Source organism: Polyodon spathula, chromosome 17 (assembly GCF_017654505.1).
Source record: "Polyodon spathula isolate WHYD16114869_AA chromosome 17, ASM1765450v1, whole genome shotgun sequence".
Taxonomy (NCBI): domain Eukaryota; kingdom Metazoa; phylum Chordata; class Actinopteri; order Acipenseriformes; family Polyodontidae; genus Polyodon; species Polyodon spathula.
Genome location: NC_054550.1, coordinates 34998954 through 35024483, shown reverse-complemented (window position 1 = coordinate 35024483; position 25530 = coordinate 34998954). Strand labels below are relative to the sequence as shown.

The following is a 25530-nucleotide window of genomic DNA, read 5'->3' as shown; positions in this document are numbered from 1 at the left end:
TGTATTTTTATTTTTTCAAGATGGGTCCCTGGTGGTCGGACAGCCCTCCAGCCATCCCCCCCAGACTGCCACCTACTCTGTCCAGGACCCAGCCCCGAGTATCTGTCTACAACGGGCCGAGCGAGGGCCCCCTGCCCAGCCCACCTCCCCACCCCCCAGGGGGTCCCTGGGGGACGACACTGTGGTGAGTAGGACACGGGGCGCCCCGCGGGCTCTAGAAGTAGTTGATGAATCAACTTAGTTGATGGGGGACACCCCGCGAAGGTGACCTCAAAGTCGGTGTCGGGGGGGGCGAGGGGGTTGTGGGGGCACGCCCGTCGGGAGCCCCCGCGTCCCCCGTCGCTGCTGCCCGCTCAGCGCCAGCCAGACCAACCTGTGCCAGATGCCACCCCCTCCTCTGGCACCCCCAGTGCCCCCCAGACAGAACTCCAGCCCCCAGCTCCCCAAGCTCCCGCCAAAGACGTACAAGAGGGAGCTCGCTCCCTCACCCCTGCACAGACTGTTGCCTTTGGAGAGCGCAGAGACCGGCCAGTGACGCTGCCCCCTGGCACACAGTACCCCTGCAGGGGGGAGAAGACACTGCAGTGTGAATTGGATTGCAATGCACGGTGTTCAGCTACTTTGGGGTGGTGTGTTGCTTCTGTTTGTCCTCAATTTGAAATCACACTGGAAAGAAGTGACAATGCCTTGTGGATTAATGTTTTAAAGACTGTTGTATTGATAGATTTTTTTTTTTTTTTTTAAATGTGTAAATGCTACTGATTGTAAAAAGACAGTGTTTTATTTTCTTTCTTATTATTTTTAAGGAAGACTGTGCTTGACGTCCTCTCTGTGCCTTTCTGCTTTCCTCCCTCTTTCTCTCCCTCCCTCTCACACACCCTGGCACACCGCCTCTCAGGGGATCAGAAGCTTTGCTCCAAGCCTGCAGTGCCAACAACATGGCAATGCCAGTCCAAGCTCCTGAAGGACTCTAAGCAGATTGAAACGGTATGCCTCCATGTGGCATTCAGCACATTAGGGGGTGCAATACTATATAGTTTGCATTGGACTGTATCTATAGAGTGTACTAGGATTTGCAGTGTTTCATGGGCGAGGAAAGCGACCTATAAAAAACATGGTTACTTATCAGTATTCCTGTTGACTGGAATATGCAACTGAATGTTTTTCAGCTCAACCCCACAGTCAAGGCTAGACTGAGGGATTGAAGGAGGAGATCTTAGCTGAGGTGAGCCTTGCATTCCACAACAACCAGCCTTGAAATTCACCAGAACAACAAACAGTGCATTCAGTCAGTCCCTCTGTGTTTGCAACAGTGTGTTTTAAAGAGCGTGTTGGTCAGGGTGTGATGTATCAGGAGTTACCTGAATGAAGAATCCTCCTCCTTTAGATTCACGGCAGTCGTCACATTTATTTTTGTTTTTTTCACGTTACAAAACTACCTAAAAAAAAAATTGTTGTTTTGTATCGCCTAATATTTTTAAACAATGAAAAAGAAATTATTGAATAACATTTTGTGTTCTCATGGCAAAATTGCATACAAAAATATATATATTTTTTTTTTAATAGATAGATATGGCAAGCTATCTATCTATTTAAAAAAAAAAAAAAAAAAAAAAAAAAAGTTTTTGTATGCATCAATCTATACCCTCTGCAGAGTGGCAGAAGCCTTAGTGACGCAGTAGCGAGTAATATGGGGTCAGTGGTTGAGAAACCAGCCGAGACCCCGGGGAGGTCCTCTGATGCTGTATACATTGCACTCTTGTAAAGTGGGATTTTTAAACGTTGTGTTAGTGTGTTGCACTGAGCCATAGCAGGAAGATTGTGTCTTTGCAGGACTAGAAATCCTCTTATTCAACTCCAGCAGCGGCCTTCAGTCTTCAGAGATGAGATCAGACGAGGAGGAGGAGAGACACTGGGAAGAGATCCGGACTTTGGGAAGTGTGGGAGATTTCTGAGGAGCTCGGATCTGTGGATGTTGTGGAAACTTATTAACGGGATGTCAAACCCCTCCCATTGTGTGCTGCTGCAGACAGAACACTACAGACTTTTATTGTGTTGTTTTGGGGTTTTATTTTTGTAACAGATAAAATTATAATGTAGACTTAAAATTCTGAAATGAAGACTATCCAAAAAAATGCACTAGTACTACTAATGTCTGGGTTATTGTAATAATAATAATAATCATCACTTGCTACAGTTCAGAAGCTGGATTATCCTAACGTAAGCCATTTTTGGGGGAGTAGAATTTGATTTGCAAGCAGAAGCAACACATGCTTCTTATTGTGCCTATTTATAGCTCAATCAAGGTGTACACAATGAATCTAAAATGGGTTGTCTAACTTAACGTTTAGAACAAAACTTTACACCACAAAAGGGGATTTTGTGTGTGTGTGTGTATATCTATCTCGTGTGTGCGCGCTCAATGCTCCCTTCAGAGTCCACAGCGAGGAACGGCTTTGCACAGCCAGGACGTGAACCTGCGCTGTGTGACTCTCCCTGCGCACCATGCAGCTGTGCTTGTAACAGGTGAGCCACTCTGAGACCCCCTCCATCGATTTTTCATTAAAAAAATAAATAGGATATTTTGCTGTAAAAGTAATTGGCTGAATATTGTAATCAGACTATTATCAGTGGTTTTAAGGGATAGCTTTTTTTTTTTTTTTTTGTGTGTGTGTTAATTTCTCATTAAGAGAAAGCCCCAATCAATACTGGTTTTCCAGATTCATGAGTGCAATGGGATGAGACCGGCTTCATACAAAGCAATGAATGAATGGGTAGGGTTCAAAATCGAGGACACGTCCTCAGTCTTCTACGTTTTTCTTAAAGTAAGCCTGGTCTTCTCTCAGTCTCTCTCATTCTGCCTCCTCTCCCTGGCTGTACTTCTCTCTCTCTCTCTCTCTCTCTCTCTCTCTCTCTCTCTCTCTCCCACCCTCTCCCTGGCTGTACTTCTCTCTCTCTCCCTCCCTCTGTACCTGATGACAGCAGCACTGTGCGTCTGGGTTGCTTGTGTCTTCAGTAGTGCTGCAGCAGCTTATTTTGTACAGTGGTGGAAATCACATTTTTAATTTAATGTTCTGTGTCCTTTTAACTGTGCTTTGTAACCATGTTCTCATTGAGATTAATGAAATGAACCACCTCGGTCTTAACTTTGACTTGTGTACATGTTTGCACTCCCTGCCTCGGGTAGAAGAGCTTGAATTCCCTGTGCAATGACTGTTACGCAGAAGATTTTTTGGGGGGGATATTGTGTTGATTGTTTCTATGGTTATAAATGTGTCACTGGTTTTATTTGAATAAAGGTGAATCTGTTGTTTGGAGATGGATGCTTTAGTTGGTAGGTGTCCTGTCTTGTTAATTGAAATTCAAGATGGAAGACAAGGTTTTTAATTAAATAGATTTTTTTTTTTCCCCCACAGTGGGCTACCAAGGAATCCACATGGATTCCACTAATCCCATGTTTTTGGGTAATCCTGAGATGACCGCAGATCAGTTGGTTGATGCAGTCCAGGGGTGTTCCACAGTGCTGTGTGGCTCATCCAGCTGTTGCTTATCCCAGAAGGGGACAGCTTGATAAAATCTGTGAAGACTGTGAGGACCATAGGGCTGCTGCTACCTGGGTGTTCATTGCAAGACAGACTTCCACTGCTACACAAAACCTGGCACTTTAGTGCACTGCATCGCTCGGGCCAGTGGAAACACCCAGGGAGCCGCGACACAATAATTAAACTAAAAGGAAAAATAAACTTGCTCTGAATTCACCACAAATTCCATGGTGGGGACAAATATATACAATTAAATAAAAATGTAAATGCACAAAGCTGTAATTTGTTGTTCATCATATTTAATATAAAAAATATCAAACAATAAATATTTGTGTTTAAAGCCAGGAGGCTGCTGGGATCAGTCAGCCCGTTGTGGTGCTCGCGCTGGGGGGCAGGAGGTTTGGAGTTTGCACGGTTTATTACAGGTGCGAGGAGGTAATGAAGCTGACTGCATTCTGGCTCAGACACAGAGTCGCAGTCAGGTTTTAAACCCATAGAACCGGCTGAGCAGATCGGGCTGCAGTTTCATTGGACTCCCTGCTGCAGTATCCATGCCTGACTTGGTGGGCTCTTTCTAGCAGTCATACCGCGCTGCAGGGGGCAGTGTTGTCTTCGCATTCCTCCAGAGAGCCCAACCCAGCCACACTGTAGTTGGAGAGCTTGTGTTTTGGGAGCATGTGGTCCAGGGAGCAGTGCTGGGAGTTCTGCATTGTAACTTCTTGCAAGGACCTACGAAGGTGGCAAAAAGATTTGCTCTTAAAAATAGCAGTTCCCACATTTTCTGCTCGTTTTTCAAAACCTGGAACTTCACTGAATTTCTATGGCTATTAGCATGTGGTTCACAGTATTCCTGTGTATAATCTGTGACGTGCGGCCCTCGTACCTGAGCTTTACTCTGGCTGCTGGATAGACAGCATCGGATGATTTAGAGCGCTCGGATTTCTGCACTCGCTTCTCCCGTTTACAGCTGACCCTTGAGAGATGATGGGATGTTTCCTAAAAAATATTGAAAATTTAAACACTCGATCATCCACAAGATACATGGTGGCAAAAAGAAAATGAGTGAAACGTTTTGTCGGGATCTTGTGCTAAGGACAAGAAGCCTAATAAAAAACACAAGAAAATCTCTAAAAGAAAGCCCACCTTTTAACACATGAAAACGTTATCAGAGACTTCAGCAGTTCGCAATCAAACCCCAAAACCGAGAAATCTGAATAATATATATATATATATTTTTGTTGACGTGAATTGTAGTATAAAATAATTGCCTAAACCCCACTTGGTTTGAGGGTCCACCACATGGGATCAAAGGTCATTATCTAGTCTAGTGTAAAAACTGAATTATGAAAAATGTATATCTAATTTCCAAAGCTTACGGGCTTGGACATTTCTTTCCAGTTAGTGCTGTGTTGCCCAAGTGAGGATGGCAGGACAGGGGCACTGTGTACCACTCTGACCCCCCTGTGAGCTGCACGCTGAGACTCGGGCTGCTCTCCGCTCTCCCTGCCAGGGACGGTGTGGGGTGCCTTGCAGGGGGAGGCAGGTATCCTGGGGGACCCCTGAGACGTGAGCTTCAGCTGGGGCTTCGCTCGGATCACTTGGGGTTCCGACCCCTCGGCACTGCTCTCTGTGTCAGTGGGGTCGCGGTCCCTTGGTATCCCACAGTTATTAGTGAAGCTGCTCGTGTCAGTGGGGTCGCGGTCCCTCGGTATCCCACAGTTCTTAGTGAAGCTGCTCGTGTCGGTGGGGTCGCGGTCCCTCGGTATCCCACAGTTCTTAGTGAAGCTGCTCGTGTCGGTGGGGTCGCGGTCCCTCGGTATCCCACAGTTCTTAGTGAAGCTGCTCGTGTCGGTGGGGTCGCGGTCCCTCGGTATCCCACAGTTCTTAGTGAAGCTGCTCGTGTCAGTGGGGTCGCGGTCCCTCGGTATCCCACAGTTCTTAGTGAAGCTGCTCGTGTCGGTGGGGTCGCGGTCCCTCGGTATCCCACAGTTCTTGGGTAACCTGGCCATGGCGCTTGCTCGGACGGTTTTGGGGCTGGAGTCCGAGGAGCCGGCGGAGTGATAATCGAACACAGAGGCGCCGATGAGATCCAGATCCTCAGCGCAATCCTTCTCGAGGCTCGGCTGCTTCCCATTCAGTGCTCGGGCTGCAGGGGACTGCCCAGTTTGCACCGCAGTTTTGGGGGAGGACAGTTTTTTGTCACCCCTGTACTTCTGGGCAGGGAGATTGCTGCTGGAAGCAATGCAAGCGTCTGATCTGTGAGAGTCCAGAGCTGTGTGAGGCTGAGGATCCCTGCCCTGAAGCTGATTCTGCCAAGCATGTCCTCTCAGACTCAGCGCTAGGAAACTGTCTCCACATCTAGAGAGAAATACAAAGAAAAAAAACAGGGATAAGAAGCAGTCTGTGTTAGTGATGGTAAATGCATAGTATAATCATTGGAAAAGCATTGGAAAACTGCAAGATGAACTTGCAAATTTACTGCGGTAAACTTTTACAATGACATAGTTTTGACTAGAAGTCTTTCTCAATGTCTTCAGTGCCTGCATTGCTTACCCTCTGCTCCTGTTCGCGGGGTCCCTGTGCTTAGTGCTCTCTGACTGCACCCCGCTGTCTCTGCTCCTGTTCGCGGGGTTCCTGTGCTCAGTGCTCTCTGACTGCACCCCGCTGTCTCTGCTCCTGTCCACGGGGTCCCTGTGCTCAGTGCTCTCTGACTGCACCCCGCTGTCTCTGCTCCTGTCCGCGGGGTTCCTGTGCTCAGTGCTCTCTGACTGCACCCCGCTGTCTCTGCTCCTGTCCGCGGGGTTCCTGTGCTCAGTGCTCTCTGACTGCACCCCGCTGTCTCTGCTCCTGTCCGCGGGGTCCCTGTGCTCAGTGCTGTCGAATTGCACCCCGCTGTCTCTGCTCCTGTCCGCGGGGTCCCTGTGCTCAGTGCTCTCTGACTGCACCCCGCTGTCTCTGCTCCTGTCCGCGGGGTCCCTGTGCTCAGTGCTCTCGGACTGCACCCCGCTGTCTCTGCTCCTGTCCACGGGGTCCCTGTGCTCAGTGCTCTCTGACTGCACCCCGCTGTCTCTGCTCCTGTCCGCGGGGTCCCTGTGCTCAGTGCTCTCGAATTGCACCCCGCTGTCTCTGGTGGTGCTGCTGCTCAGATCCAGGCTGCCGCTGCTGTTACTGGGCTGGGGGGAGGGGGGGCTGAGGGGCCGAGCCACGGCACTACAATTCCATGCCAAAAAAAAGTGTATTCTAAATTGGCTTGTGCAGCTGTTATGCACAAAATAAATAACTACAAATTCAAAACAGTGATTTATAGTCTAAACATTTATCAATGAATTGTTTTCATCAATATTACTACATAAACTTATATCTGTGCCTCAGCTGGGATTCTCTGGGAATAAATGATGAAGTGATCAGGAACTAACCCTCCTCCTGCCCTGCACTGCTCCGCCTGGCTCACAGCCTCCTGCATTAACTCCCTGTGCTGCGTGAGGAAGCACCCCAGTCTCCTCTCGCTGAGCTTCAGCAGGTAAGAGTCAGGGTGCTCCCCGCTGGTCCACCTGGACAAATCCTGCAAAACACAGATTCAACCAGAACTTCAGACACACTGCCGCCTCCTTAGAAAACTTTACCATGGGATTTCTGCATTGGATTTCTGCAGTTTTATTAATAGGCTTTACGATGCCTCACTGTTCTTACAATGCTTGCATATGCTTTGCCACATGGCCATACGGTTAATATTTCAAATGTTTCTGGGTTATCTTTTTAGTTTTCATAGCAGATATTTACAGTAATGTTCAAACCCCCTGATCTTCACCCTGACCCTGACTCTCAAGCCCATGGGTTCTATATTTCCATGCAGTAACGCTAATGTAAACCTCAATGGCAAACTGCTATCAGTCTTTCCACTGGGGATTCAAACACACCATTGGAATGGGGGTCTATGTATTTGTGCTGGGGACTGTAACGTGTAACAGAGAGGCCAGCACTGAGGCTGGCTCTACCTGAATGTGTGAGAGGTAGCTGTGAATTCGAGACAGTGGAGCTGATAGGAGAGACAGCAGCTGCTGGTTCCGGCCGGGAGCGGGGTCCTGCAATACAGAGAGGGACAGGGGGGGCATTCAACCACTGCACTCTTACAAATACCAGCCCTTAGAGAAGTCTCCCACAGTAACAGCACAACAAAGTGTAATGAAGCACAGTGAAAGCATGATAAAGCACAGCGAGACATGGTGAAGCATAGGTAAGCATTGTAAAGAATAGCGAGGCATTTCGTATTCTTCGTAACATATCTTATCACTCCGTACCATTTCGTATCCCTCGTGGCATTTCACGTATCTCTCGTACTATGTCGTGTCATTTCTTATCTCTCCGTACCATTTCGCATCCGTTAGTGACATTTCTTATAGATCCGGTACCATTTCGTATCCGTTCGTTTCTATTAATCATGTAAAGAATAGAGAGGCATGGTGAAGCATAGGCAAGCACTGTAAAGAATAGAGAGGCATGGTAAAGCATAGGCAAGCACTGTAAAGAATAGATAGGCATGGTGAAGCATAGGCAAGCACTGTAAAGAATAGAGAGGCATGGTGAAGCATAGGCAAGCACTGTAAAGAATAGAGAGGCATGGTGAAGCATAGGCAAGCGCTGTAAAGAATAGAGAGGCATGGTAAACGCGTACCTGCAAGTGTGTGCTGGGCCTCTCACTCCAGGACTGGCGAAGCGCCAAGAGGCAGGAAGGGAAAAGCCTGACGTACGTCAGGTAGGAGTCCAAGAAGTCACCCTGGAGAAAAAGAAGAAACGAGGGCAAGGTTTTTAATTATTTTAATTTAGCTCAATTATTTTTCCTCAAACAGCTCAAGAGCCTTTACCAGGGGAGACCCTGGGGTACCCCTACACTCCCCTGACTGTGTGACTCCCCCTGCACACCCCGCGGCTGTGCCTTTACCAGGGGAGACCCCTGGGGACCCCTGCGCTCCCCTGACTGTATGACTCCCCCCTCACACCACACAGCTGTGCCTTTACCAGGGGAGACCCCTGGGGACCCCTGCGCTCCCCTGACTGTGTGACTCCCCCTGCATACCCCGCAGTTGTGCCTTTACCAGGGGAGACACAATCCATCTTATTTTTAACGATCAACGATTTATTTGTATAATGAAAATTAGCTTGACGATGACATTACAAATGATGCCTTCGATACAATAGTGAGTGCTTTCACAGACCCTGATTAGTACTAACCTTGGACTACCTTACTGAGTTCAAATAAAAGTAGCCCAAGATTGGTGCTAAATCGGGGGTCACAGAAAGCCACCACGCTTACGTCATCCTGGCTGGTCAGCTGAGCGAAGACGTCTCCCAGCATGCCCTGCCACTTCCAGCTGAAGACACGCTCCTCCAGGGTGTTCCTGAGCAGCAGGTGGCGCTGTGACAGCTGCTGGACACACGCAGGGAACGCCTGGCTGAGAAAGAAAGAGAGAGAGAACGCCACTTGACTGAAAATACGGTGAGATGAGACGGCACTTAAAAATAAAACAGGTACAAGGCAAAGAAAGAAAACGGCACACGCGATACAAATTAGGAGATCCTTTAATTCATTGAGTCTCAACTCATCACCCCCAGATGAAAGAGATTTTGTAATGACATGTACAGTACATAAAGCCGAATTGAAGGACCCTTCTAGTAGGACCCTCCAAGCACAAAGGATGTGAAAAATACATTATAGGGTGACATGGGGCCCGACTCTTCAAGGTCCCCGTCCCAGGTGGTGTAGCCCCTACCTGAGCTCCTGTCTGTGAGCCTGGGGGGGCAGCGCTGTGCCGAGGTGCAGCTGGAGCTGAGACAGGCTGGAGACATAGACCCTCTCAGACTGGAGCAGCTCCATGGCAGCCTGCTGTCTCCTGCCTGACAGACGGAGAGAGACAGACAGGTTAAATGCATAGTTCTCAAGATCAAGAAGATATAGCTAAACGTGTGGCACAGGTCTGTATGAACCCTTACAAACAGGACACCTCCACTGTTGTCTGTAGAATAAAAAAGGGATATTTTGAAGGACTTGGTTAGAATAAAAAGCAGTGGCACCCTGGCTTCAGAGCAGGTACAGGGTGAGTGTGTTTCTGTCCTCACCGTGGTGTGAAGGAGACTGCAGGTTGTGCCCCAGGCTGCTCCCGGACGCGGTCTCGCTGGGGTGTGGCTGGATCCGGCAGTCTGCCCCTCTGCACTGCTCTGGGGTACCCCAGGGGCACTCAGTCTGGAGCGAGAGGGAATCTTCGGGAACAAGAAAAAGGAATGTGTCTGGATACAAAAACATTTTGCCATTGATGTTTTTCAACATTGATTCCTGATCAAGGCTTAAATGTTCAGAGACAAAACAGATAAACAACGTGTTGAAAAGGACATTGAACCAAATATGCTGACAAAACAGCGCTCTCCTTCAGTGGTCCTTTCTCTTGGCTTTTGCCAAACTGCACTTTTGCCTTCCTACCACCTCCCTAAATATAATTTGATCAGCTGAAGAAAACTGTATTTGTTACAGACCTCAGCGTACACAAGCTGAACCCTGACTCTGCATCTCTCTGCACTGTGACCTACGTTGTCCCTGGCACGGCCTGAATCCCTGCAGGTAACAGCGCAGGTTCCTGCAGACAGGGGGCGCTGGAGCATGCTCTTCACTCTTACTGCTGCCACGCGTCACAGACCTGCAGGGAGACATTCAGAAATAAAGCAATTCGAACCCGTGCAGCGTTACAGTGTGGTCACGTACTGTTGGGGTCCTTTACACAGATAACTGGATTCACGGAATGTGTGCAGATGTGGTGCTGTTCACCTGTGGCTGTGTTGATCGAACAGCCCTGTGCTCTCCCGCTGCCCCTCGTCCAGGTCCTGCTGGAGCCGCAGCTGCCAGTCGCTGACCCTCCTGATCTCGCACAGCGCCACCTGCAGATCGTCCTGCACAGGGGAGGACATGCACATCAATCCATAATCCTGATCCCCAGTGGGATCCCAGAATGCTGACTCAAGAGCAACAGCACATTTTCTAAAAGGAATTATAGTTTGATATTAGTTCAAATTATTATTCAGAAGGGGACCCGTGTGCCTCATCACAGCATGCCCAGCCATCTCCAAACTGCTTTCTAAAACAGCTTTCCTGATTTAAGAGGCCAAGTTCCAGTGAACCCATCCCTTTAACTAACAATCAATAAATTAGCACCAATGTATCTGTCTGTCTCGCCGACACGGTGCACGAGTCCTGGTCTGTGCAGAGATTCCAGCTCCATATTCCGTCAGAGACACCACTGTCACCACTGTGCCTTGAAATATGTTTTTCCATTAAAGAGCCGTCACTGTCACTCCCCCACCCCACTTCCCTCCCCACCTTGAGAGAGAACACCAGTCCCCTGAGCTCCTGGATCTGCAGGCTGCAGTCCTCCCTGGTCTGGTCGATATGCTTCTGGAGGAGAGCGTCACTGTGCTGGATACTGCTCAACTCCTGCAGGGCGCTGCCGAAGCCGGCCCTCAGCTCCGACACCATCACCTGCACCTGGAGAGACAAGAGCCCAACAAAGAGGTTCACACAGGAAAGAGAAGAGCCGTCAAAAACAACACGGTTCAGAGAGCCTGACTTACAGGAGAGTCTGATTTATATAACAGGGCAGAGGCTGGGGGCAAATAGGCGACCCCAAACAACACAAGCAAGCGTCTTGACAACCACCATGCACAACAGCCAGGCTCGTCTGTATTCGTGGATTTAGAGCTCTGAACCTCCTCTCTTCTCCAACGGCTGGACGGAGCCCTAGACTGCTGTGTATCAACACTGCCCCTTCCATTTATCAATGTCACAAACCCCACAGCCATACTGCTGACTAAGTGACTTGTGAGTTGCTGGTAAGTAGTTTGTAATATTCAGTTTGGTTTTCTATTCACAGTATAGTAAACTGCATTTTGGTTTAAAGACCTTGATGTGCCCCCCCCCCCCCCCCCACTGTGGAGTGAAGGTGAGAGCGTGGCAGCTCTGTGACGTACCTGTGAGATCTGAGAGGTCAGCTCTGAGTCTGGAGTCTTCATGGAGTCTGAGGAGAGAGGAGCCTGTTAATCCACACAGACACTGTGCTTGATGCAACTCAACTGAATTCATTCATTTACAATCACTTCCACTCCTTTAATACAAACGCTCACCAAACAGCGGGCCAGTGATCGTGGGACTGAAGAACGAGACGGGGTTTCAAAGCCCTGACAGCACCTTTAAGGAACAGCCCCTGCTTGCTCAGCTTCTCCAGGTAAGCAAACTTTCTGTGGTTTCAGGTGCTTGACCCAGGCATGCGTCCCCGATCACGTCTCCAGATCCAGGTAAGCAATCTTTCTGTGGTTTCAGGTGCTTGACCCAGGCATGCGTCCCCGATCACGTCTCCAGATCCAGGTAAGCAATCTTTCTGTGGTTTCAGGTGCTTGACCCAGGCATGCGTCCCCGATCACGTCTCCAGATATAGGTAAGCAATCTTTCTGTGGTTTCAGGTGCTTGACCCAGGCATGCGTCCCCGATCACGTGTCCGGATTATAAAACAGCCGCCTGAAACGCTCAGTAAACTGAGACACGTCCTGAAGCAAGCTCAGCCTGTCAGTATCAGTGAAGCACACGAGTGCACTGTGAGTCACTCCAGTTGTGTGTAAACAGGAATCAGAGGTTTCTGCTGCTGCTGTTTATTTTGCACCTGAAGTTCATCTTAACAATGCTCCTGGGTTTAAAACTGCCTGGGGAATAACAGGGTTACTCACACCATCAATAAGGAGGCAGAGCTCTCCCCTCACTGCTGCTTCTGCAGGTCAAAGTCAAGGATGACTGGAGGCTGACTTACAGGTTGACAAAAACACACCCGAATAAATAATGTAGGTACTGAAGACTCTGCCTGAATGTGGCACACCGGTTATATCGTGCAAAAAGATTTACAAATTTAAGTACATTGCAACAACTACTGCTACAATTATTAACCACTGACTGTCTATACAGTGCATTTTAAACGTGTGGATTATCGCAATGTGTGTTTCAGTTTGTCGTGCATTCTGTTCCGTTAGCCTGAGCTACTTTTAAAAGCATTCCAGTCTGCATATTCATTCACTCGCCACATGTGCCCAGTACAGAGTCTGTGAATAAGAATGCGTTAGTAATATAAAGCAGACAGCATTGCTATAGACAGGGGGATTCCGTGCTTACTGTAATTACTCACTGAGTCACCGCATGAAACACAACACCGTGCCCGGGACAATTAGCAAGGCCGTGTGTTTAGCGCACAAAGGCAGTTAATCGCAGTGTGATTGACCGCTCTATTATCATGTCCTTCTCTCTTTTTTTTACGGTATACTACAATGCTTCTTTTCTTCTCCGCTTTGTACAGAGTTTGTTACAGTTTGACTAAAAAGCCATTCGATCTTCCCTATCGCGTTTCACCACCCTAACCCTATACCGCTACTCCGGGTGGAGAATGCACGCGTGTTCGGTTGATTATTTTGCATTGTGTAACTACAATCCACAATGTGTTCACTTTACAACAGCTGGATCAGCGCTGGATTGCCCTGCCCCAATGTGTTCTGAGTCTCGCATTATATGAGCAAAGGACGCCACTATAGATTCGGGGTGCACTCTTGCACTTACTGCATCGTCAATGTGTTTAACTCAGTTGCATACAGTACAGGGAATGAACGGGTAGGGGTATTTTGTGAGTCTTACAGCAAACACGCGCACATGAAGGAAGGACATCAGGTTGCACGCTGCCTAGCAACGAGCAAAAACAAAAACACCACCCAGGCTGTTAGAATTAACATACAGAGGAAAAGAATTGAGAACAATCAGCGGTAAACGCAACCCTTCTCTTCCAAGAGCGCAGCTACACAACACACATGAAATGGAAGCTTTCTTTCTAATTCAAAGTGCTCCCTTATAGTAATAATGTCATAAAGTAGTAGAAAATCGAAAATTATAATAATAATAATAATAATAATAATAATAAATAATAATAATAATAATAATAATAATACGACCTACCTGTTGCGAGACTTCAGAAATCCCTTAGGAATATTTGCTGAAACGTTTATTTAAAACTAATCTTTCTCATCAGATTTCTTCGAGCCGGGTTAAACCGGCCTCAGTTCAATATAGCGGCAGTGTTGAACCCTGAAGCTCTGGGTTGTTATGCTGAGATACTGTTTGCACCACTATACTCACTCGGTACTCTCCTGTGGATTTCACCAGCTCGCTGCCAGTAGCTCTCCTCCACACAGGACACGTGTGAGTGAAGAGGAGGGGGCAGATCCTGCTTGTATTTATTTGCACGTCTCTTTTAAAGATTCTTACTGTCTGATAATGAAGACTGCGGAATTACTGCTGCGCACAATAAGCAGGTTTTACGCACCAATAAGCTCCTCCCTGGTTCTTCCACCTCCTTCCCTGGTTCTTCCAGGTAGCCACGCCCACACCTTCCACTCTCTCCTCCCTGGTTCTTCCACACTCCCCTCCCTGGTTCTTCCACTCTCTCCTCCCTGGTTCTTCCACTCTCTCCTCCCTGGTTCTTCCACGCTCCCCTCCCTGGTTCTTCCACGCTCCCTCCCTCTTCTTCCACTCTCTCCTCCCTGGTTCTTCCACACTCCCCTCCCTGGTTCTTCCACGCTCCCCTCCCTGGTTCTTCCACTCTCTCCTCCCTGGTTCTTCCACAGTCTCCTCCCTGGTTCTTCCACGGTTCTCCACCTCCCTCCCTGGTTCTTCCACTCTCTCCTCCCTGGTTCTTCCACGCTCTCCTCCCTGGTTCTTCCACGCTCTCCTCCCTGGTTCTTCCACTCTCTCCTCCCTGGTTCTTCCACACTCTCCTCCCTGGTTCTTCCACGCTCCCCTCCCTGGTTCTTCCACTCTCTCCTCCCTGGTTCTTCCACAGTCTCCTCCCTCCCTGGTTCTTCCACGGTTCTTCCACAGTCCCTCCCTGGTTCTTCCACGCTCTCCTCCCTGGTTCTTCCACGCTCTCCTCCCTGGTTCTTCCACAGTCTCCTCCCTGGTTCTTCCACGCTCTCCTCCCTCTTCCACTCTCTCCTCCCTGGTTCTTCCACTCTCTCCTCCCTGGTTCTTCCACGCTCTCCTCCCTGGTTCTTCCACTCTCTCCTCCCTGGTTCTTCCACAGTCTCCTCCCTGGTTCTTCCACGCTCTCCTCCCTGGTTCTTCCACGCTCTCCTCCCTGGTTCTTCCACAGTCTCCTCCCTGGTTCTTCCACTCTCTCCTCCCTGGTTCTTCCACTCTCTCCTCCCTGGTTCTTCCACGCTCTCCTCCCTGGTTCTTCCACTCTCTCCTCCCTGGTTCTTCCACAGTCTCCTCCCTGGTTCTTCCACGCTCTCCTCCCTGGTTCTTCCATTCTCTCCTCCCTGGTTCTTCCACAGTCTCCTCCCTGGTTCTTCCACTCTCTCCTCCCTGGTTCTTCCACCCTGGTTCTCTCCTCCCTGGTTCTTCCACAGTCTCCTCCCTGGTTCTTCCACTCTCTCCTCCCTGGTTCTTCCACAGTCTCCTCCCTGGTTCTTCCACGCTCTCCTCCCTGGTTCTTCCACTCTCTCCTCCCTGGTTCTTCCACGCTCTCCTCCCTGGTTCTTCCACGCTCCCCTCCCTGGTTCTCTCCTCCCTGGTTCTTCCACTCTCTCCTCCCTGGTTCTTCCACTCTCCCCTCCCTGGTTCTTCCACTCTCTCCTCCCTGGTTCTTCCACAGTCTCCTCCCTGGTTCTTCCACTCTCTCCTCCCTGGTTCTTCCACGCTCTCCTCCCTGGTTCTTCCATTCTCTCCTCCCTGGTTCTTCACACATGCTGCCTCCAAGTGGCGAGAAAGTGGAACTGTTACGCATGCCTTCGTAGCCGGATTAGATGAAACAAGCTGACTCCTGATCGGCGGACACAATTAGCGAATCAAACTGAGAAACAAATTACATTATTTGCATAGACCCTATAGCAGTCAAACGTGCGCTCCTGTTTAAAAACATATTTCAAAGCGTAAGACGGGTTTGCATCTGCATAGCAGTGCTTCCAGTTCTAGAACTGGAGTCAGGAATACTGTGTGGAGCCTCGGAGCAATTGTGGAGCATTAAGAATGATCGGAGCACTGCATTGAACTGCTCAGAAAGCAATCCTGTTCAGAGAACTGGAGAGACACTGAAACAGGGCTTGCAATGGGGAGGGGCGTGTCTGGCTGCGAGTAGGAGGGGCGTGTCTGGCTGCGAGTAGGAGGGGCGTGTCTGGCTGGGAGTAGGGGGGGCGTGTCTGGCTGGGAGTAGGGGGGGCGTGTCTGGCTGGGAGTAGGAGGGGGCGTGTCTGGCTGCGAGTAGGAGGGGGCGTGTCTGGCTGGGAGTAGGGGGGGCGTGTCTGGCTGTGAGTAGGAGGGGGCGTGTCTGGCTGCGAGTAGGAGGGGGCGTGCCTGGCTGCGAGTAGGAGGGGGCGTGTCTGGCTGCGAGTAGGGGGGGCGTGTCTGGCTGTGAGTAGGAGGGGGCGTGTCTGGCTGCGAGTAGGAGGGGGCGTGTCTGGCTGCGAGTAGGGGGGGCGTGTCTGGCTGTGAGTAGGAGGGGGCGTGTTTGTCTGCGAGTAGGAGGGGGCGTGCCTGGCTGCGAGTAGGAGGGGGCGTGTCTGGCTGCGAGTAGGGGGGGCGTGTCTGGCTGTGAGTAGGAGGGGGCGTGTTTGTCTGCGAGTAGGAGGGGGCGTGCCTGGCTGCGAGTAGGAGGGGGCGTGTCTGGCTGCGAGTAGGAGGGGGTGTGTCTGGCTGCGAGTAGTAGCCAAAGCTGATTGGCTGGGATGTTCGAATGTGAGTTTTTGAAATCTCTTGGGTGACCGTCAGCAGTATTTTGTAAGTACAGTAAATGTAAAATATTCTCTACAGAAACACAAACTGTTTGTAAATAAATGACAGTGTGGTTGTGTTGTCCAGTTATACAATCCTTTTTTAATATTACTGGATTTAAATCGCTACCGGTAATTGTTTGTTTCAACACGGCTTAGTACAGTATTCACTGCAACACGTGGATGGTTTTTATTAATAATTTACATATTGTTTATTCTGGTTTTATTTATGATCCCAGCTTTATTGTGGGGTGTAGTTTTATTAAATTGCAGCGAAAAGGTTTATGGATCACCAGAATTAAAAACATGTTACTTTTTTCGTGTGTCATCTTTAGATAAAGTTATCTCCTTAACGAAATCCACAACAAAATCTACTGCAAATGCAAGATAATAAATGAGCAAACGTTATTGACTTCACGGCAGCTTCTGCAGAAGATAATACTGCCTCTATCAAAGCATTGAACAGTACTAGAATGCGGAGCACAGAACTATTACAGAGCTAGCCGCTAGGGGGCAGGCAGGGCGAAATGTATCTTTCCTGTTTGTCTCTGAAAATGAAAACATCCATAATAAGGGTATGTTAATTATTCAATAACTACATGACCGAGTCATGAGAAGCGCCTCAGTGGTTTTGTGCAATGCAAGGACGTATTAAGGGCGAAGAAAAAGATTCTGGAGTCTGAGTGAATTCAGAGAAGGGCAGCGCCGTGATCACATGACAGTCATGCAGTAACACTGTCTCGCCACCAGTGCATTCAGCTACTTGGAGAGTAACCCCCAGCACTCTGTGGAGCACAGCTGTGTATTTACAGCAATACCAAAAACAACTGGGCTAGACTGCTCGCTCTCTCTCTCTCGCTCTCTCTCTCAGGCTGTCCCACTCCCTCACCCCGGAGAAGGCCATCAAGCTCCTCTGACAGCAGAGGGGACCCGGAGCCCTTCGGACAGTCAAGGTGAGTCTCCATACAGGGAGTGTGTGTGTGAGAGTGGATCCAGTCAAGTGAGTCTGTGTGTGAGTTAGTGTGTGTGTGTGTCTCTATGCGGGTTGGTTAGTGTATGTGTCTATGCAAGTTGGTTAGTGTGTAGCACACTAAATGCAAAGACAAACCAGGAAATTGTATGTATTTATCCAGCGCAGTGTGCTTGGTAATGATCCCAAAGGAAACCAGAGTGCAAACTGTATGCACAGTACATAAACAAATAGAAAGCACATGGAAGCAATTCTAGGAACGTCCTAGTACATCAAACCACATAGCACCCAAAAGCATGACAGACTCAGGAGAGTGGGGGTGTATAAATATCAGAATTGTGCGCCGCCCCCTGGGAACTCCCAGGAATACCCTGGACTCGAACTGCAACATCCAGGCTATGGAGCGTCTTTAGTGGATGCGCCACTCAGGAGACCCCTGCTGGAGTGTATTTTGACAAAACTAAACGGTCTTGATGCTCGATTCATCGAACCAGGTAGAAAGAGGTTTTACACCAGCCCAGCAAAAAGATCAGGACATTGAACTGTTCTGGTATGGATGTCACATTAGTCAAACAGAAAAAACAAAACAAGCAAAAGCAGCATGGCTCTTAAAATGTCGCCCACATAGTCAACCCACTTTCAGATCTTACCAAGCCTGCTCTACTGGTGCAAATCAAATTAAAGGTTTTTTGTTTTTTTTGTTTTATATAAACAGTCTGAGCCACACACACACACACACACACACACACACACACACACACGACTGATAGTCACTTGAGTGGAGTTCAAAAGATGCACAAAATAAACCATTGTGTAAAAAGATTGCTCCTTACAATTTATTACAGCAATGTGGTTGTGGTCTTGACCTACTGCTAACATGCCAAGCATCAAGAAGAATAGTAGACACATGCACAAAAAAACCCCAAAACTTCTGTCACATCAAAGTACAATTAGCATCAGTGATTGTTCATAAAAGTTAAATACGAGAAAGGAAAAATAATAAAGGCAATATCGAATATTGAGTTTTAATTTCCATCAAAATAACTAAATAATGATCTAAAGTCCCGAACATCTTCAATATTCTCTAACATGATGGGCTGCAAAAAGGAAGGATGAAGCTCGGGCAACAAGTTTTCTTTAAGAAGCAGGAGAACTCATTTCCTCAGTGATGAAGAGGGCCAGCTGGGGTTGTCGGTTCCATTGCTATTATTGTTGTTTTAACTCCATAGGCAAAATCTTCCACAAATAGAAAGCGTGGCTCTTCCCTGCAGATGACCAGCTGATTGGTGCAGTTTGCGTTTACAGTTTTGCATGCAGTTTTGTTTTTGTGTATTTTTTTATTTCCTCTTTCCCAACCCCCCCCCCCCCCCCCCATGACTACAGCCAAGCTGGTTTTAGGAGCTCACCAGAACGTAGATCATTCTGCAATTTAAAAAGAGACATGACAAGTGTTAACGAAACAGAACTGATGGAAGGGATGGAACAGGACTGTAAAACAAGACAGTATTCTCTGCTGCGGACAACTGTGGACGTAAGTTATTTTATTTATTTCTGGAGCTGCTGAAAGAAAAGTGTGAGTCTTCAACTTGGTGTTTGGGAAGATTGAGAAGTTCAAAGCTGGTCAGAGTTACAGGAGTTAAAAGGAAGACTGCTACAGTGATCTGTGTGCCCCTTAAATAGTTTATCCATAACTAAATCACACCTCTGTCTTCATGCCTTTTCATTGGTAGAAGAGAATTTCAAATATGCTATTGTCACATTCATACTGAATTAGATCACACCTGGCCTGAATGAAGTTACCTGGAATCTAAAAAGGTGCAGCTTCCTCAGATCTCACTAGATGGCATCACCACCTACCAATGCTCCCTCTAGTGGAGTCAAGGAGAGTTTCTCGCTGTCACTACCTGAATGTTCACAGTAATGAAACGAAGACAAACTTACCCGTAGAGATAGTAGAAAAAGGAGAGCAGGTAAAAAGCAAGCTTGCACCAGCCCTCTTTTTGACAGAATGCTAGAATGTCAGCGTTCATGATTGTGGTGGGATCGTAGAGGCCAGGGCCGCTCATTACCGGCCTGCTCATGTACCTGGGGGAGGGGAGGGAGCACAGGCAGGGGTGAGACTCCGACACACACCTACAGAGAAACAGCACTCCAGATTCAAACCACATCCAGATCTCAAATAACATGTAAAGAACAGGAACTCGTCTGATCCAAAAGGCCCGAAGAAGCCACTCCCGGATTCATTAGTAGCAGATACAATGTGAAACACACAGCAGAGGGTTCAGTAGACTATGGGAGCAGGGTTCACACTGGGAAAGCGTGGAAGCTGTGAAGTATACAAGGCGTACCTCCACACGTGGTAGGCGAGCAGCGGCATGTTGAGTCCCAGCGATAGCCACTCCGTCGCACACAGGAACATGATGCAGAAGAACAAATGGATCAGGTACTCTGGGAGCACCAGCTGAAAAGAGCAGAGAACACATGAGCAACTCCCCCGTCGTTACACAGAACACCATTACACCAGCACTGGAGGGGAGCTACTGCTCCCATAACACACTGCCGAATCATGAGAGGATTATACAAGCAAGCAGACAACACAGGCGAGAGGGATTACTAGATCTGAACAAACAAAAATCACTGGCAAATCCAGAGATTTGCAGAAGCCTCTTGCTATCTGTGTGTGGGTAGGCAGCAGATCAGTCTTATCAACGTGAAAAAAAGAGAGCACGTTTGAGGCGTTTCACCGAGGTTTCGTTTATTATTATTATTATCCAGACCCCTGGGGATGAATCTGTGACTCATTCAGCACTGGGGGGGCAACACAAGTTTCAACATCTGTCGGGATATCTTTGAATGCAAAATATATAGGAGATGTGTGTGGGGAATATACAGGGTAGTGAAATAGAGGCTTTACTGTGAATGACTCTGTACTGCACCACACTGCAGTCTTAGCTGTTGTCTTTCCTAGACCTGTCTAAAGGTCTGCAGTGTTAACACTGTATAGCACACATTGTATTTTCTTCATATGACTATGCAACACAATTGCAGTTTTTACTTTTTTAAAATTTAATTCTCTGTGCGCTGGAATACAAGGTGGCACAAGGAAGGTTACAATGCTCTCAATGAAAGCTCAAATCACTGCACCTCGCTGGTAGCATGGTGCAAAACGTGCATTCAGACACAGAACCCCCCAGGCCAGTTCAATCCTATGGGACAGAAATGTTGCAGTGCAGCAGCGTCAGTGCTGGTGTAGAGTCTGAATGAGGATGCCATGCACTGAACAGGGAGTCGCCCCCCTCAGCCCTGCATGCAGCCCCCTGGAAACGCACAGGGGCATCAGATGCGCATCGCACTGCTGAACACAGTCATACAACACAAGACACCGGCAAGGGAAATAGAATGAAGAGCAGGAGATTGTAAAATTGTAATAATACTAATTTTGCCTAAGAAAACAAAAGCCTGTATTTGATATTCCACTATTCTGCATCAGCCCAGGATTGAATACATAAATAAATAAATTCCAGCACAAGAGCATACACAGAAAAGAATGCAGATAAAATAAGTTGAGGATACTGGCACAGTTTACTAGTTTTCCGGCATTCCTGACCTATTTAAATGCATCTAACTATCCTCCAAAAAAAACCTGCAGAATAAAAGACAGAAGAGATCAATTTGCATGTACAGTAGAATGATCAGTGCTCTACTGAATTCTACAGCACCGTGCCTAACCATCTGTGCACTGGTGGAGACGCACACCTGCGATCCTCTACAGCTTGAGAATAAAAGTTAACTAAAGGAAAGAGAGCAATAAAAAATGAAAAAAGATTTGTGAAATGTGTGTTCCCAAAATCTGTAGGGATATCTTTGAATGCAAAACACACTGTGGATGCATGCGAGGTAAACACAGTAAAAACAATTCTCAGCAGAACACTGGATTTGCACCTTTTGTCTCAGAGAAGAAGCCATCATTGAGATTAACAGCATTTATGTCCTATACAAAATGTGCCAAGGACTACACAGCTCAACTCAATTGCCATCAGTTTCAAATGCACACAGCAAAAGCAAAAATCCCCCAAACCTGACCCCTGCATGGGGTCACGGGACACTTCTAAACCCTGTCTTAAAAATGTTTCACAAACTGCTACCTTTAATTAATAATCACAAGAAGATAGTAATTCAAAAAAGACTGGAATCAAGCAATAACCTTTTCATCACCAAAACCCTCCAGCGAGAGCTGTTGTGCTCCAGCAGCCCTGCACAGGGTCCTGTCTCTTTAAGGATCAGGACTAAAACTGAGCTGCAAACTCCACGTTTACAGCCACGTGCGCCTCCTAAACGAGGCAGCACGGTCTGCACAGGAGTCATCAGGGAAAAGAAGCTGACTTTGTTTCAATCAAAAAATGATTCTTTAAGTGCTGGAGGAAAGCTGTACCGCCCTGGTTTGATGTGACACAGCTTCTGTGCACAGCAGGTAAGATTTATTGAATTGTTTCATTATCTTGAAGTGGTTCCTTCTTTAACCCTAAAATACCAGAGCTAGGAATCAGTTAAGAGCACTAACACTGCGATACAGCTACCAGATATACATTATGTGAAGTATGAGGATAGGGTCAGGGGGTTTGCATTTGTCCCAGGTTCTTAGTTTACTAGACTTCTTATTCAAGAGATATGTTACTAACTTTTGTCTTCCATCTCTACAATGCACTGGAACAGCTAGCTATAATTTTTTTTTTTTTTTAAACTCGCTAAAACTACTTCAATCTTGGATGAACTAATCTTGGGCTACACTGTGATGGTGCAATGCAAGTGTGATTAAAATGGATTAGGATTAGGAGATTGCAGATTATACCTAAATCTAGGCTAGTGGAATCCCACTATTATTTTACTAATGGGATGCAGAGTAGCAGGCTGTGGCATCCTTAACTTCAACCACATCAGTGAGCATGTGCAGTACAGAAGGCACGAGGCTTGCTATAGGTGATGGGTATTACAGGCCTGCAATGAAATACAGTAACTCTCCAATATCAATGCATATTGACTGTAGTTCTCCTGCATTGACAATCCTGGACTGCTCCTGGTCCAGCCCATTCACCTTCTCTCACCTAACCTTCACACCTCAAGAGCAACATGCTGCTGCTACAGTTTTGCTTCTGCGTGTTTGGTGCAATGGACTGGAAGCAAACGATGGGGATTTGTATCAAATCATGCAGGTTTAGAGCATTTGCAAGTCTTTTCAGTCAACATCCTGCTCTTATCAGGCCTCACTGTGAAGGACACAAGTTGTGTTTTGGCACAAGCTGCTGCTGAAGGCATTATTTTAAAAAGCAGGGACTGCCAGGGGATTCAAATCCAATACACTGAGTTTCCCCCCCACCTTATCCCTTTAAAAAAATAAAGGTTTCTGATCTCTACTGGAAAGAAACAAGTTTGGAAAATTCAACCACAGGTCTAGAGTTTAAAAGGCTGGTAACCAGTTGTGCAATGCTATGTGAATATTTAAGAATACGTCTGTTCCTGCAAGAGGCATTCCCTTTCAAGCAGGATTGAGACGCTCAGGAAAAGCTGGATGCAAAGCTGGAAAAATCTGGAAGATCGTTAACTGAAAAAACATTTGCAAAACACTCCCACGTGCAGACGGCAGACTGAGGGGGAAAATAAATAAATAAAAACAAAATCAATGAAACTGAGAGGGTGTTTAAACTCAAAGTCTGTACAAACCTTCAAGGCAAGTCTGACTCTCTTAATCTTTTTGATCTTTTCAACTGTCTTTGTGCCAAAAAACAAAAGAAATGCATAAATCAGATTGAAAGGTTAGTGTCTGCCAGGTGACAAGATCACAAGCAGATTATACAGTCAATAACAAGCTTGACAGTGCAGCAGCAGCAGCAGCGTCACGTCTATTAGTACACAAGTACTAGGACAGCCGTTCAGCAAAAGATACAGACTAAAAAAAAGAGCACAGCAGATAGATTTCAGCATGCTGTCAGAACCGAAAGATCACGAGGAATTCACTCCCGGTGCTGGAAGTCAGTACTCACAGGATTCAACGTGTTGCATTGGTCTATAGGGTTCTTGTAGTCCGTCTTTAGCTCATCAAATGCTATAATCTGAAATGAAACAGAACAATGAAACTAATTCTTAAAAACCTCATGCACGTATTCTAGACAAAAACGAAGACGAAGCTCAGGCAACGTGCAAAACTAAATCGAGTGCATCTCCTGCTTTTCAGACATCGCTCGAATGTTTTGATTGGCAGGCACTTGTTACAGCGAACAACAGCCTCCCACAAATCTAACCACAAATGACACCTGGCTGTGTAACTCAACACAGGTGCTTTTACAAAGGGATAAAGCAGCAGAAGCTGGAGTAATGTTTTGTAAGGGAGATGGCAGAATAATTAGCAGCCCCAGAAACAAAACCAGAGGGTCCTCATGAGTGTGGGACAAACATACAGCTCCTGAAGTTGTAAATATTTGCATCCAAGCAAAGAGTTTATCAGATTACAGCCACATGCTATCCTAAATGGGAGTCTGAGTGTATGAGAACAGTCTGGAGAAGACAGGTGCACAACTAAACAGTGATCCGAGTTCTAAACACGCACGCAGGCTACAGACAGAACCGGTTCAGCATCTCAAAACATGTCATTTGCTGTATTTTGTATAGGAATTTTTCCCATGTGTTTCCAAATCTCAGACTAACATTACCCAGAGAAAACGACGTGCAAGCACGGCTACAACTTCTGGGGAGGGGCGTGGATTACTAAATCCTGTGTGTTGCAAATATGCATGGCCGTTTTTCATAGGACTATGGGATCTCTCAGTGCACCCTGGGAGTAACAATATCTTCTATAAATGAATGTCCTCAAAAAAACACTTTCTAAACTGTCAAGAAACTCAGTGACCCGGCAAGCAAAGTGAAAGACACAGTTCACTTCAATAGTATGTACAGTAACTTAGCCCAGCTAGATAACACTGAGAGCGTGAAGCCAGCATTGTATATTTTACAAGTACCGGTCAATTAGATTGCAAGATCGCAAGTTAAACAAACACACGCTTTGATTAAATTGTGCGATCAACACGATCAATAAATACTAGTATTAGCATTATCAATAATCCTAATCACAACAGTAATAATAACAATAAATAATAATAATACTGTCAATGCATGACTGCTTATATTAAGCCCAATGTGTAAGTCAGCTATTAAAACTAACACCCATTTCAAAGATAAAGTAGCTATTTGCAATACTGATAAGTAACCCGTGTCCGGGACCGTGCAGATGTGTCATTCATTCCGGGTGGAGCCTTTAAACCTGGCCGGCACACGGCATCTGCTCTGCGGCAGCCTTTCTTTACGGCAGAAGCAACGAAATACGAAGCTAAGATGTGCCCCGACCGTTATCCCTCCGAAACGAGCCGCATCTAAATACTTACGTGCCAGATGGCGAAGAAGATGAGTGCCGCCGTGAGCAGCAATGCCAGCATATAACAAAAGGCCGCAAATGTGAACGCCATCTTTCACTGTTCAACACTCAGCGTGACACTGCGAGAGAGGAGCGGGTCAAACAACGCGAGACCCGGCGAGACATGCGCTTACATAACGTGAATGAAACAGCGGCTTACTGGCTGCGTTCACAAAGCGTATAGTCTCACACTTAGGATTTTAAACGGTATATATATTTAACACATTATTTGTGTCTATATATATATTGTACTTGGCTTGATTCATGCCAAAGCTGCCCGATTCCAGCTTTGCTGAAGCACCCCCAGCTCTTCACTGATCCTCCACCACATTTGTGGGTGCGAGACACTGTGGCTTGTAGGCCTCTCCAGGTCTCCGTCTAACCATTAGACGACCAGGTGTTGGGCAAAGCTGAAAATTGGACTCATCTGGGGGGGCTTCAGCAAGGCTGGAATCGGACAGATTTGTCTTTGTGAAGGATGCATGCATCAAGCCAAGTACAAGGTTGTCCTGGAAGAAAACTTGCTTCCTTCTGCTCTGACAATGTTCCCCAACTCTGAGGATTGGTTTTTCCAGCAGGACAATGCTCCATGCCACACAGCCAGGTCAATCAAGGTGTGGATGGAGGACCACCAGATCAAGACCCTGTCATGGCCAGCCCAATCTCCAGACCTGAACCCCATTGAAAACCTATGGAATGTGATCAAGAGGAAGGTGGATGGT

General features: G+C 47.3%; 2 protein-coding genes and 1 pseudogene across 3 annotated transcripts; 1 reads left to right on the top strand and 2 right to left on the bottom strand.

Annotated features, from left to right (window-relative positions):
* The window catches only part of LOC121329821, a 36956-nt pseudogene extending 33637 nt beyond the window's left edge, over positions 1-3319 (top strand).
* On the bottom strand, positions 1599-13923 carry LOC121329822. 2 transcript variants are annotated; one of them, XM_041275697.1, is made up of 16 exons: positions 13567-13923; positions 11706-12278; positions 11553-11599; positions 10906-11070; positions 10357-10478; positions 10122-10228; positions 9657-9797; positions 9311-9434; positions 8854-8992; positions 8215-8316; positions 7538-7624; positions 6959-7104; positions 6096-6752; positions 4919-5900; positions 4426-4538; positions 1599-4271 (listed from the first exon to the last, which is right to left on the bottom strand). In XM_041275697.1, exons 3-16 carry the CDS (start codon positions 11592-11594, stop codon positions 4124-4126), a joined length of 3075 nt encoding a protein of 1024 aa, XP_041131631.1. In that variant the 5' UTR covers positions 11595-11599; positions 11706-12278; positions 13567-13923; the 3' UTR covers positions 1599-4123. The 2 variants fall into 2 exon arrangements, with proteins under 2 accessions (XP_041131631.1, XP_041131632.1); XM_041275698.1 differs by lacking the exon at positions 6096-6752 and having other exon boundaries at positions 11553-12278.
* Positions 13924-18160: 4237 nt separating this feature from the next.
* On the bottom strand, positions 18161-24914 carry LOC121329833 (protein cornichon homolog 1-like). Its single transcript, XM_041275723.1, has 5 exons — positions 24780-24914; positions 23385-23453; positions 19695-19807; positions 19288-19431; positions 18161-18768 (listed from the first exon to the last, which is right to left on the bottom strand). Exons 1-5 carry the CDS (start codon positions 24858-24860, stop codon positions 18741-18743), a joined length of 435 nt encoding a protein of 144 aa, XP_041131657.1. The 5' UTR covers positions 24861-24914; the 3' UTR covers positions 18161-18740.
* Between the last annotated feature and the right edge of the window lie 616 nt (positions 24915-25530).

Bases quoted from the DNA above. Each gene is read 5' to 3' on its own strand.
- LOC121329833 (XM_041275723.1), bottom strand. From the start codon at position 24,860: ATGGCGTTCACATTTGCGGCCTTTTGTTATATGCTGGCATTGCTGCTC. The intron at 19,432-19,694 runs GTACGCCTTGTA...CCCCTCCCCCAG, and splicing joins CTCGCCTACCACGTGTGGAG to GTACATGAGCAGGCCGGTAA. The intron at 18,769-19,287 runs GTAAGTTTGTCT...TTTAAATTGCAG, and splicing joins TTTTTCTACTATCTCTACGG to AATGATCTACGTTCTGGTGA.
- LOC121329822 (XM_041275697.1), bottom strand. From the start codon at position 11,594: ATGAAGACTCCAGACTCAGAGCTGACCTCTCAGATCTCACAG. The intron at 10,479-10,905 runs GTGGGGAGGGAA...TCCCCTGTGCAG, and splicing joins GACTGGTGTTCTCTCTCAAG to GACGATCTGCAGGTGGCGCT. The intron at 7,105-7,537 runs GTAGAGCCAGCC...TGTGTTTTGCAG, and splicing joins GCTACCTCTCACACATTCAG to GATTTGTCCAGGTGGACCAG.